Genomic DNA, 13,874 nt, shown 5'->3' on the forward strand with positions numbered 1-13,874 from the left:
GTCTAAGTGAGAAAAGCTTGTGTTAAGTCTTGCTGGGCAGGTGGAACACAAAACTGAGAGGCAAATATCTCTAATGTGTGAAACCACAGTAAAATCACAAACCTGCAATCTAAATAAACCACACTAGCTCTGGCTGGAGACTTCCCACCATCACCCATCACATAATTGCATTAGTGTAGATGAAGTAAGCAATGTCTAATTACAAAAGGCTAAGAGACTTTTACCTCTGAACAGCTGCCTTCCCTTCAGCATCTCAGACAAAAGTAATTTAGAACACCAAGAAACTGATCACTTTCATGATATTCTTAAAACATTCAGTTAAAAGAGACTCCACTTACTTTGCAGAAAGGCCATCTTTCATCCACCTTGTCCATTGAGAAAGCAGTAAAAAACACAGAATGGAGAAATAAAAATGAAATGTGTTAGTTTTGGCTTGTTTGTTGGGGTTTTTTGGTAGAACAATACAAATTATGTATTAAGAACTGCTTGTCATACTTACTTTCTATCCTGTGGATCCAAAGCACAGAAAAGAACAGTGTTGACTGAATAATGTCTCCGAAAAAAGAGTCTGGATAGGAAACAATAAAACAGATTTCAGAAACAGTAAAGATGCTTAGAATTCTAAACGATAAACCTGTCTGAAAAATAAATTATATTCAGTTTTAATTTAATACAGACAATATTTTTTGTTAGCTCTAAGTGACTTTGAAAGCCACCTGAACTGCACCAACTCAATAAACACATGTTTAAAACACCAACATCAAGTTTTTGAACTTAAGGAAAACTGATTCTCAAGCTAAGAGCTAGGAATATGAAATGTACTTTTTCTAAAAACTGGCCATTTAGATACTATTTTAGTGGGACAGATAACTCTGTGGAACTTGTGAATAATCTGATCATATTACATTTCAAAATATTCACACTCCTAGGCATTACAATTAAGGTAAAGGTTCTGTGATCTGCTACAAAAGATTGCAAACCCTACAGAATGAAGAAGTCTGGCACTTCTTTTTTTTTTAACCTGTAATGAATTGCTGCTGCCCTTCCATTGTTACTGTAATTTTTCTAATTGAAAGAGTTTGTGGCAGCCTAACTAGCACTTAGAACAAAGTAAATACAAATTAACTTTTTATCACAGTTTTTTTACAGGCTATCCAAAACTCTGTTTCAGATCCTGGAGATACATCATCTGCTTAAGTCATCTCTGTTCAGTGATACTGGCGAAGATATCATGAAGATAAATTATTTCAATGAATAGGTTCAGTATCAAATGCCAAGCCATTACTTTCCCTTTTTATGAGAAATAACAATAAAAAATATATCATATCAAAGTGACCTTCCAAAGGTAAAATACACCATGGGGAAATAAAGTCCACAGCCTAAAAAATATGTTTTCCTGTACTACAGCTATCCAGTCACCATCATACCTATAATCCTAGTATCCTGAGACAGAGATTGAAAAATGCAACTAGGAACGTTAAATCAACAGGCCAACACCTGACAGGACCAGAGCCAGATATTCTCTTCCCATCCTTCTTTTGCTTACTTTCTTTGATTATCTGTCAGTGTGATTCCCTGAGCAGACACCTTGAAATGGACAACAGTCGAGACAGGAGAAGGATCTTGCATCAGCGTCAGGCTCAAGGCTTTCTGTACTGCCTGGTAGCCTGTGAGGGACTCCATCTCCACTGAATTCAGGTACCAAACATTACAAGCTGTAATGAAAGAGGGGAAAGATCTTGAGAGGTCACAGGCCTTCTGCTCTTCCTTTAGTTTTAATACCTTTATATCAAAGACAATGACTGTATTTATCTATTAGCCACAGATATGCTGTAGAAATTTAAACAAATACAAGACAACATCAGAGAGTACACTTCTAGGTAGTACTGGAGCAAAGGCATTCCTGAAAGAATGGGGTATTTTGCTTTTAAGTTCAAATACATCAGTCAGTAAAAAAATAGACATTTGCAGCATACATTCACATGTTCTACAGTTTCAACTATTTAAACTGTATTTAAACTATATAACAAAGGAAACCATTCACTTGACTGGCAAGACAAGAATGTTTTCACACCAAGATGAACTGGGGGTTATTTCAAAGCTCACTTCTCATTAACTTCATAGTGCTCTGTATGTTTAATGATTTTAGGGAAAGTAAACCATTTTGTCACATTGATAAAAATTACTGATATATATTTTTAGGCCTTTTCTTTATTTCAGCATGCACTTACTTCTAAAAGTACTATTCCTCTTCTAGAGCACCTTCTGAAATATCTCTGTAAAATAGATGCTCACTGGTTTCTAAAGCTACCAAACAGTTTTTTTTTTTTACATGGTTTCATATCAAATCTGCAGTGAGCACTAGGAAACTATGTTTTAAAATTACGGAATTATACAGCAGTACTGTTCCACTGTGTAATACTACATAGTACACTGCCATCTGAATATGAACTACTATACAGAATGAATAGAATTATTCACATGCTTACTATGGGACTGTGGTATAAAGTCAAGTTTACAAACAAATTAAGAACAAGCAAGAATGATAATGCACATCCATAGCTTAACACTAGCAACAGGAGATTTTGTGTCTGGCAAAAACACTTGTGTAGGTATCCAGGACAAAATTTACAACTCTGTCAGTTGACACATACAAATTACCATGGTTACATTTAATTTATTCAGCAGTTTCATTTGCCTTGCCAACATTAATATGAAAGCAAAGATTAAATTAAATCTAACAGTTTCACCTTTTATTTAGCTATCCTGTAATCTGTTTTAAGATTTCTCCTATGAGTATCTACATAAAATTATAGAACTAGACACAGGCACTTTCAAAACAACTAAATAATCATACACTTAAAATATGCATAAGCCTAAGTTTGATGCCAGCATAATGATCAGCCCAATAACTTAAAGTTCTGGAGTCCATCAGTGAAAGAATGGATCCTGAAATTTCATGTATTTGATTTGCAAGTGTAGAATTTAAAAAATGTATTTGTGTATTGCTGAGAAAGTTTCAATAACTTTTGCTTGAATCAATTACAATTCGTGCACAGAGGGACTTAAGATGATGAGTACCAATCCAAAATTGTAATGAACATTCCAAAGAAGAAGCTCTCTTCTCCCCTCATTACTGTGTATGGTTGGTACAGATCTAAAGCTCTTCACTATCCTGTGGGTCTTTCCCCAGAATAGGAAGCTTCCTTTTTTCACAGCCACACACATCAGAGTCCCTTCCTCATCTGTGACACAGTGCATTGCTGTTAAAAGACTGTTTTCAGGTTTTGTTTCTAAATGATATTTCCATGCACTTTATCTAGATTGCCCCCAAAGTGATAGTTCAAACACCAGTTACCCAATACAGCAGATTCCTTTGCTTCTGCAGCACAGAAAATAATAAATAAAAACTTTTACCGAAGTGTTGCAAAGTAAAAACAGCTTAAAAAGAACAGGAAAGGTAATGAAAAACACTGAAAGATTTCTCATTTAAGATCATGCATGGTCTGACAAGGTATCAAGAACAGTAATCCTGGAGAAATCATACTCCAAACTAGAACAAAAGGAAGACCTTTTATTCAATTCAGCTGGCCTGCAATGTTGCTGCTCTTCTCTTTCACAGGAGACATTTTGGAGCACATCTGTGTCATCAGCAACAGCTTAACAATGCTGCTTCTAGACTGGGAATATCCTGTGTTCAGAATGCTTAGCTTCTTGTATCAGTGTAAAGAGAAATTAAGAACGGAAATTTATCTGGGCAGAAAATTTTGTTGCTGAGCAGGAAAATTAATAAAGCAATGTGTATTCTAGAGAAAAGCCTCTTATCTGTATGGTTTCTAGTCTTCAATTGTCAGTATCTGCTAAAAAAAGAATTTCTAGTCAGCTTCAGCACTTAGAACCTGGAAATGCTGATTAGGTTTTTCAAGTAGCTATTAAAAAAATCATTCTAGGAAAACACATCATGTTTTGCTTGTGGAGCGAGAGAAGTGTGGGTATAGAAGGGCAGGGGAGAAAGTGTGTCTGCTTTAAAGTTTCTTTGAAAGGACTCAATTTACACATTTTGAGTCTGCACTTCAGTGTTGAACTCCACAACTTGAATGCTTCTGTGACTGGAAAGGGACTCCTGATATATCAAGGCAAAAAAAACCTCTGAACACCTCTCATAGCGAATTTATCTATTTGGGTCCCAAATCCTTGTTTAGAAACAATAAAAACAACAAAACAGGTTAAAAACAAATGTACTAAGTATCCTAAATGATCCAGGATATGACAGCTCCCATAAAGACTTGTCTGACTACTGCCCCAGCTGAAAAAAGAATTATTTCTTTTTCCTTGAAAAGCATTGTCTCAGCAAGGAAAAACCAGTATTCCTTGAAAGACAATATATGCCCCCTTTTGATGGTTTTTCTAAGTAAAATACTACAAAAATTAATTCTCTGGGTTTTTTTCCCTGTTGGCCCAACAAACACAAGCAGTGAGCCAACACGTGCTTACTCACCACACAGCCTCACAAGTTTTGCCATTGCCTCAGCCATGCATGCCTGCTCAATTACAGTGAATTTTGAAGTGGTGCTTCAAATTTTCAAGTCAAAGCAGGTTGCTGCACAAGCAAGAAGCAATACTCTCTCCAGAGCTGGCCAGCTTGACAACTGCCCCTTCAGAAGTGCTCTAAAATGCATGAGGGCAATGAGCCAGTATTCTTAGAAACACATGCTTTGCCACAACACTCACTTGTGGATCCAGTGGTAGACTAACTCAAAAGATTGCAAATGTAGTGTATTTCTGTGATCTAATGGCACTAATTGGGTGGCTTCTGGGGAGAATGCATAGCAAACTGAAAACCACAGGAAGACAGGGGCAGGATCCCCTGGACACGCCCATTGTTCAGATGAATAACACAGCTGGTCACATTTCTGCTAAGGACAAGAAGATTATGCAGGAGTACTGAGAGCATTGTCCAGTGTGGTGAGTTAGGACACAACCACACTTTTCCAGACAAGCTGTTTAACTAGATCTCTGGATCAGGTGCACACTAACAAAGCAGAAAAACAGAGCACACACAGCTGTTGCAAAAACATCCCAGTTTGAGAGCCATACATATGGTAATAGTGCATAGCATCACATCATTTAGAGACACTCTGGTCATGGTCCTTCTGTCACATCTAATAAGCTTTCGGTAACACAACTCAACTTGCCAGAATGGGTGCTGCACTATGCACAAGAATCAATAAAAAGCATCCAGAGGAAAACACACATGACATTTCCTAATAGCATGCAGCACCAAGTGAAGCCAGAGAACTGTTCTTTAATCTTTTTTTTTCAGATTGATGCAACAGTAAGCATTTTGCAGTGGTATTGTTAACCGCAATGATGAGAATTTGACCCTAACCCAACACCTTCCTTAGCTGGCTTTTGTAGACCTCACACATAGCTCTTGAACCTCTGCAAACACACGTTGAAAATATCCTCTCAAAGTTTATCAGTCATGAAAGCAATGTCCTGCTTAAAAATTGCTGTGCTTGAAGTAACCTATGTATACCTCATATTCTCATGAGACACGACTGGAAACCAAACACAGGGTTATGCAATGTAGGAGCTGGCTGCAGAAAAGAGAAAAAACCTGGTACATATACTCACACTGCCCTTTACACTTCTACCCAGCACAATAAATTTATCTGCTACCTTTACACATCCTTTAATCCAGTCTAAGCTTCAGCTTCTCCCAGCCTGTAAGATACAAACTTTGGTAACAGTCAAATACAAGGATGAAAGTTCAACAGACCTGCACCCTGTTTGAGAAGCTCCGCAGCTGAGTTTGCAGCAGTTTGTGGAGAAGTTTCTGCTATCTCCTCCAAGGGATCTGTAAACAGAAAACACTGTCCACGTCATGTATGGACTTAAATCAACAAATCAAAGTCCACAGTCATGTATGACCTTAGCACTTGTAACTGTGACCTCATCTACTGGACAAGTCTTGGCCAGAAACATGAAACCACCTTTTATCTGCAATTACAATCACTTATGTAGGTTTTGTGCTGCATCAGGTTTTGTTGCCTTGAGCACTGCAAGTGGAATGCTTAACCTTTACTTCCTGACAATAAAAGACATAACACAAGCAAATGCTGGAGGGACTCATATATGACACATTAAGACAGTACTTTCAGCTATATTCCCTCATTACAGCCTGCAAATACCTTGAATAGTGTGATTTTAATGATCTCATTTGATTTCTATAATTTACACTAATGTATACAGAAAAGACTTTGTGTTGCCATGATGAAATCAATTAATTATATTTTGATTCAGAGGATGACAACACAACCTTCTTTTTAAGTTGAAAAAAACCCCATCTGAACCATTAAGACAGCAGTGGAATGTTTGCCTCCCAATTGACTGTTAAAAGTAGTAAGAAATCCGTCCACCAACATGTTATTTCAGGTATGTAAATGTTCACTTGCTGCACTTAGCACAAGGCATGCCACCTTTGAACATAAGCAACGGAGGAAGAGAGCCATAATAGTTTCTGACCCTATTCATATGGCTAGAGTTACAGTTATCCAAGCATTTTAAATACTCCAGGAACTGTATCCTGTCATTAATTACAGAAGATCATCTTAAAATCCATGATCAAATCAGATTAAAAAATAAATAAAAAATAAAATTTCACTGCGATATGTTTACTCAAGACAAGGCAAATGTTCCAGTCCTGCAACTCCAGAAGAACAGAGTAAGTTTTCCATCTTAGGTGAGGAGAATTAAGAGAACCATGGAACCTCCAAACTGTTTTGCCACATACATGCATGAGATCTCTTGTCACATCTCCCACAGCATACTTTTGTGCTAAAATGGTTTAATTGATGTATTCACATAAATCAAACGCTATTTTTGTACCTTAACATATGGTCTGTAACAAAAGTTTAAAGGGTTCAAAAGTCACAAACCACATTTAATATTTCAATAATGTGTCTGGGGTTAACTTCATGTGGGAGAATATCAGACAACTGAACTACTGGACAAGCATGAGCATTTTGTTTTTGTCTTAGAGTGGTTTATTAAATCACTATAAACAAAATTAGAATCGTAATGCCATGAAGCAACATAGGTTTTTTGATAATTTACTTGAATATTTGAACCTGTGCAAGTTGCTGCACTCTTCCTCTGCCAGTGTCACACTCAGGACACCATCTACTCTTTATCTACTTGTCCTTGTGTTGTCCAGACCTGAATGAGTGGTTAAACCTAACCATACACTGGCATAATGTCACGTCTAAGAAGTACATTTGTCTTCCCACATGATAAATTATGCATGGATTTCCATGATGAATATGTTTATGACTGGAATATCACAGTATCAGTATGCTCACAACCACACTTTGGATTAGAGTCATCACCAATACTAAAGACAACAACACAGCTTCCTCCTCGGTGCATTTTTGCTTAGATCTCAACTGGTGACACATTCACCTGCCTTCAGGCACTGACACCTTGAAGCAAAACTTGCTGGGAATATCTCTTCTGTACTTCAACAAACATACCTCTGTCTGGGATAAGGAGCTTGCAGGGCAATGCCAGTGGAGTGATGGAATGCTGATACACTAGAGCTGTCAAACTCCCTGTGGTCAGAAAAGTAACAAGACACACACAGTTAACTTCATAGACAACAAGAATTCATAAATTATGTTTGCTTTCAAGTATTTTATAAACTAAGGGCCCCCTCTGCTTCCCTTTAAAAATCTCTTGGGACCTAAGCCAAGATCTTCTTGAACTCATTAATCACAATCATGTTTCCTTTTCCCTGTTAAATACACTGCTTAGATCCTAACCTAAATGTCTGTGCTTCAAATGGAGAAACCAAAAAAATGACAAAATCAGTAACATATAGAAGTCAGTAAATTATTTCAATGCTCTTAACTTCTGCTACATTAATTGTAGTAAATTCTTACAAAGATGCTAAGAGCATAAGAGGTTGCTTGTGCTACATGATGAGGTAAAAAAAGGGCAAGTTCTACCTCTTAGCCACCTAGTCTTCGTCATCTAGTGTTGTGTCTACACACACCTCAATTTTGTACTTCTGAAAGTATAAAAGATAGTCCAGGTAAAACCTCTTCCATTCAATGTAGTGGGGATGTACGTAGTATTCTCTATTAAATCATTCTTCTTTTCTATTCAAAGTCACTCTTGCAATTTACTCTTGGCTTAACTGAAGTATTATCACTTAACTGAAGTTATCTTTGATATTAGCATGTGAGACTATAAAGAGTGAGAGGAAGGCATAGTATTCATCAATCTCTTTGTACAAAAAGCCATCCTTCAATCCCATTTACTAACAAGCAGCAAACATTATAACCATGTGCTGGAGAAAAACCCCAGTTCAACCAAAATGAGCCTCATTTTTACAGTCCTTCAAAAATTTCTTTGAAATGGAAAGATGACCCAATTCTACGAGGATCTTATCGAAATGCAAAGACTGATTGATGCTATTAGTCCTTCATATCTTACTCATAAACATGTGTAATAGTGCCTGTTCACCTACTTTGTGAAGCAGTTTTGAGGCTGTGTCCTGGGCTACAACGTGGGGCATAACCAAACAATGTATTCTACTCCCATCTACACAATTCTTGATCAAGTGTTAACCATGGTTGACTTTCAACAGCTGCCCAGTGTGCACCCAGCCCTTCATGCTGCAAGCTGGGTGTTAGATGAGGGAAAAGAGGCAAACCCTGCAAGGACACATTTCCTAGTCTTCCTAATTAACTCAGCCGTGGTAACTATACCCATCCTGAGGGGGTCATCTCTGCTCAGTGGCCACCATGGACTCAGTGGCCCTAGCAAGAATGGACTGCAGTGACTCAAGAGTACAACATCATTCCATTGTGAAACTCCCCACCCTGATGGAGGTACCACCTGAACCTGACTGTGTATCATCTGGGGTCTTGGGAACTTGGGGCACCACCACCATTGCTCAACAGACCCAGAGGAGGACCAGACCTTTCACAGGACCACCGCTTTCAGCAAGACTGCAATCATCACTTCAACAGGACTGCAACCACTGGTAATCAGACTGAGACCACCACCCCAACCAACAGAATATGAGGTTGTACTCTGTGAGTTTAAGTTGGTTTTTCTGTATCACTGCATTTACTGTAATAGTTTTTATTAAATTGTAACTCTGACCTGCTCTCAAGTTAATTGTGTGGGGTTCATCTCTCGCTGTGGTTTATTTTCAAGCCAGCACAGGCTGTACACATTGAAAGACAAGGAGTTTTCAAACTAAATGACTAGTAGGATTACATAGATGCCTAAACAGATATTTCAAGATTGAGGTAGGAATGGACCAAAAATTCTCATTTAAGGTAAGTCTCATGCCAAATACTGATAAACTTCAATCCACCTTTATTTAAATACGACTTTAATCTCACATCTGTTAATTTTATGGTAGATGACCCCTTTGACAGGTGTATTTGGTGTATGTGACAAGGCCTGTAACAGAGGGTGGGAAGGCTGCAGGATGACCTCTGGGTAGAGTTCAGGGGCTTTTCATGCCAAACACAGCCCAATCCAGCAAACCCACTACAGAGCGCCTATGGAAAAAAAGGCTGGTTGAAAGGGAATGCCATGGACGAGGAGGAAGAGGAGATACTCTGGGTATCCAAGCTGCCATTGCCCACCCTGTAGCCTCTGGAGAACCTCACATTGGAACACAGGGGACATGTTGCAGGTGGGACATTTTCTGTGGTCAATAGAGAGCACATGCTGAAACAGGTTTCTTTTCCACAGGATGGCAGCCTACGGGGAAAGCCCACATTCCAGGAAGGAAAAACTGGGAGAGGGATGAAGCAGCAGAGGAACTGTTCTGTAATGACCACATGCCCTCACACCCACTGCAGTGGGCATGCACAGTCTGGGAGGAAGCACTGAAATTGAGCTTGGAAAAGGGGAAATAAAAGTGTTACTTAACACTTGCCTTTGTTTCTCATGTTGAGGAAACTTCCCTGTCTGATTATCCAGGAGCCACTATGGCAGTCACTCTTGCACCACCTGAGCTGCCCCTTCACAGCTACAAACCTCACACTTGCAGTCAGATGTTTCCTCACAAGTTTAGCCCCAGATTTTCTTTAGCAGAGCTTCAGACTTCCAGATCCTTAAAACAATTTAATTTTGGTGCAACAACTTAATAACAAAATAACAGTTCAAAGTAGGTGCCTCCTGGGAGGAAAGTCTGGGGGGCAGGAAAATCTGGGAGTTGCCTGCTGCGTTGTCTCTTGACTGTCTTGTCACCTGGCTACACAGGTCTTTGGGTCCTTTGTTATGTAAAAGGTCAGCAGGTCATGGCCTCTTGCCTGCCCATACATTGGTCAACCTGCAGTTTGCACTTTCAGCTTGCAAACCCAGCTACATTCACTGAATATATCCCTCAATATCTGACTACCTGAATATTGATTTTAATTGGAGAAATATTAAAAATTACTTTCCCCAAGTTGAGTTTCTTTTGCCCTGGAACTGGTTAGCATCTCCCTGTTTTCATTTCAAGCCACAAGCTTTCCCATCCTATTTTCCCCTTCTACCCTAAATGAGTGGAAAGCAAATGAGTTAACAGCCAGGTAGGTCTTCAGCAGTTTGCCATTACAGGTATTGTACTTCCATCTATTACATCAGGTAGGCTAACACAGCATAATGTACTTTGTGAATATCTCACTCTGGTGTCATTTTCAGCCACCTTATATGCAGATAAATATAACACAGGACAAAAGGTCCTGAATCAATTAGGATTATTGGAGTGATTTAGCTCAGTTTTCTGCAGCAACACTGGTAGTGGTAGACAAGCTGGACTGTTTGAAGCTTGGTCATGTGCATCTGTGCTGGAGCACCCTGCACATCTGCTTATGGTAAATGTGTAAAGGGCTCCTGGAACCTTGGAATGGGTTCCTACAGAGGTCATCAGTACTCAAACAAAGCAGTCTCTCATTTGTATTCCATCCAAGTCAGCACTGGCAAATGCCAACTGTTTCCATTTTCTCTGTCCCCACTTGCACACTACTTACCAAAATATGGTTCATTTGGGCATCCTTTCAAGCGTACCCCCTTCTGAGTACATTCAATCAGAAAATGCCTCACAAGTTCATTTGACAAATCTCCAACTGCGTTGAAAAAGAAAACTCATGAAAAGAAGCAATTAACAGACAAGCCTCACAAACTAGATCTTTATGAAGCAGTTTTTCCACATTACCACCAAATGTTTTATATACAAAATGCAAAGAATACAATTAGACCAACTCTGCAAGCTACAAGATGTATTTAAAAGGCCCTTTTGCAAAAAAAACAAATAAGCAAACAGCTCACTTTAGACAGCCAGAGGAAATGGCTTTATATTCCTAAGTGACTGACATCCAAGTATACATTGGTGACCAAAAATGTCCAAATATGGTCCCAGCTACAGACAGGAACAGAATTTTGGAAAATGAACGGTTAGGAATTTTGAAGCACTTGCTCATTAAAAGAACTTGTATCCAAAGTGACAAGAACATAAAAGTATGAAAAAATATTCCAATTTCCAGTGACATTTTGTTCACGTAAATTCTCCAGATTAAAAGAGCAGATTTAGCTACACAAAGGTAATGATGGCAGTTCTCTCAGTGAATTTTTACATTTCCAAATGTCTTCAGTTTTATGATAAGTCTCTGCTCCTGAAAACAAACATTTACATGAACCACTAAGGTTTCACTAGATTTTAAGACAGTCTCAATCTCAGGAATCTAAGACAAACCAAAATTGTAGAGTTGGATGAAAAGAGGAGATTCAAAGTCCAAAAGACATGTAAAAGTTATGTTGAGATTTAGCATTCTCTTAAAGGTACACATATATATGCATACATATCATTAAGACAAATATTTCTTGAAAGATGGATTCACAGTATTTCATACCTGATTACAAAATTAATTCTTCTCCAAATAATTAAAAGGTTATTTCATATCAACAGGACAAAGCTATCAAACCATTCAAACCTTAACAAAAGAGCTACAAACACATGTGCTCCCTCTGACATATCAGGAAATACCTCAAGGGTTGACTTTCAGGCCAATACAGATGAACACATTAATATGGACAGCAGAAACTTCTACACAAGCAAATAATTGCATTGATCACTTTTTCAAACAGCTTACTGTTTGCTGTTATGCTCTCATCAAATTAAAAATAAATGACTACAAGGTACGTGGGAAATGGGAGCCTGGAACAAGAAACACTACAGGAAACTGAACCAATCTCTGCCTTCTGGGATTAAACAGTGGAAACCAAAAAAGTTAAGTATCATGAAGTGAGAAGTGGAAGAATGCTACAGTCTTACTACTATTAACACAAACTGTCTCTTAAAGACTGGCAGAGTTTGTGCTTTCATGTCTACCTGGATTTCACCAACGATTGTAAAAAAAAGACTACTAAAAACACCTAGAAAACACTTTCTATTTGTCTCCTAGTTGCTGCTATCACCACCCCAGTACACCTAGTTTGAGTTCATTAAGTTATTGGAGTGGTTTTGCCAATGCTTTTATTGGCAACAAAAAGGACTATGTGGCAAGTTGTTATTAAAAATTGTTTCAAGACAGATTCAAAGTGTTACTGTAATTGAGATGAACTGCAAATCTTGCCCCAGAGTAAGCAAATCCAAACCAACAGCCAAACAAAAAAACAAAACAGTCAAAACCATACTTCCATAAAAACAGCACTAAGAATAAAAATGTTTTCCTGTAATCTTAGTTTCTTGCCTCACCAGTCATTATGTACTAATGAAAATAATAACCTTTGTAAAAGAAAAACAGCAGCAATAAAAACCACTCCACCAACCATGCAGTAATACAAACGGAACCAAGAACACTACAGATATTGGCTGCTGAGTTTCCATATACCAATTAATGATTTCTGCATGTTCTTCTCATTTTATGTTTCACAATCATCAGGCACAAGTTATATATGGAGGCACTGGAGCTGACAGAGTAAGTATATAAATCACCACTTCTTTTAAACAATTATCCTTAGGAATCTCTTCAGATTCATATCTGAAATAGACCTGTCTCAAAATAAAATTTTGGGATCAAAAATATTCAGCCCTCTAGCCGAGTGAAAACTACATTGTAGCCTATGAATCAAATGCAGACTCCTGATTGCTAGGGAAGACCAATTGCTGAGAGGACACTGATTTTTTTATTAGATTGATGAGGTACAACAGATGCACAGCCACAACACAAGTCATGATGAAACCATATAGTACAACATGCAATCGTATCCAGTCTCATTTAGTAACACATCAAATGGAGCTGCAATTCAAATTGCACTTATTAGAAGAGGAGAAGATTCCAACAGATTGCTATGCACAAATAAGGACTACCTACTATGTAGAGCTTGTTTAATAGCATATAGAAGTACCTTTCTTCAACTGTAGCACAGAAGGAGGTGGTGTGGCAACTTTCATTGCTAGCCCATAGGCTCCCCGGAAAGAATGACTGTCTCGAACAATGAAAGACCCGGGTTCCTTTTCCTTGAGAACAGCAATGGCTGCAAAGGATTCCAGCAAAGAGAGAAAAAAGGAGTTTAAGAACAATGCACATGCTCAAAAAGTACATAAGTGTAAATGTAAAATGAATAGGACACCAGAGGAAGTAACATCTTTTTCTCTATCCTCACTGCTGCACAACAAAATACAAGCAAGCATATTTGGAGGACCTGAGTGGAAACACCTTGTCCAAATCTCACAGATACTTATTTTAAAAGAAGCCTGAAGAACAGAACCCTGATTTTTACTGATTTTGACACTGAGAAGAGTGCTCAGGTCCCACCAGAATTCCTGCAACCAGTGTAAGAGTAAGTCTACTTCTGTTTAG

The 13,874-nt window shown here is 38.3% G+C and overlaps 1 protein-coding gene across 5 annotated transcripts in view; it reads right to left on the bottom strand.

Moving 5' to 3' along the window:
- TNS3 (tensin 3) overlaps positions 1-13,874 on the bottom strand; it is a 185,138-nt gene that overhangs the window by 3,811 nt on the left and 167,453 nt on the right. For all 5 annotated transcript variants that reach the window (XM_056486183.1, XM_056486182.1, XM_056486180.1 and 2 more), the window contains 7 exons: positions 13,420-13,548; positions 11,043-11,138; positions 7,536-7,613; positions 5,783-5,860; positions 1,547-1,715; positions 500-568; positions 339-365 (listed from right to left, as the gene is read on the bottom strand). In XM_056486183.1, the coding sequence (XP_056342158.1) occupies positions 339-365; positions 500-568; positions 1,547-1,715; positions 5,783-5,860; positions 7,536-7,613; positions 11,043-11,138; positions 13,420-13,548 (646 nt within the window). The remainder of the gene's footprint in view (positions 1-338; positions 366-499; positions 569-1,546; positions 1,716-5,782; positions 5,861-7,535; positions 7,614-11,042; positions 11,139-13,419; positions 13,549-13,874) is intronic.

Source organism: Oenanthe melanoleuca, chromosome 2, assembly GCF_029582105.1.
Source record: "Oenanthe melanoleuca isolate GR-GAL-2019-014 chromosome 2, OMel1.0, whole genome shotgun sequence".
Classification (NCBI taxonomy): Eukaryota; Metazoa; Chordata; class Aves; order Passeriformes; family Muscicapidae; genus Oenanthe; species Oenanthe melanoleuca.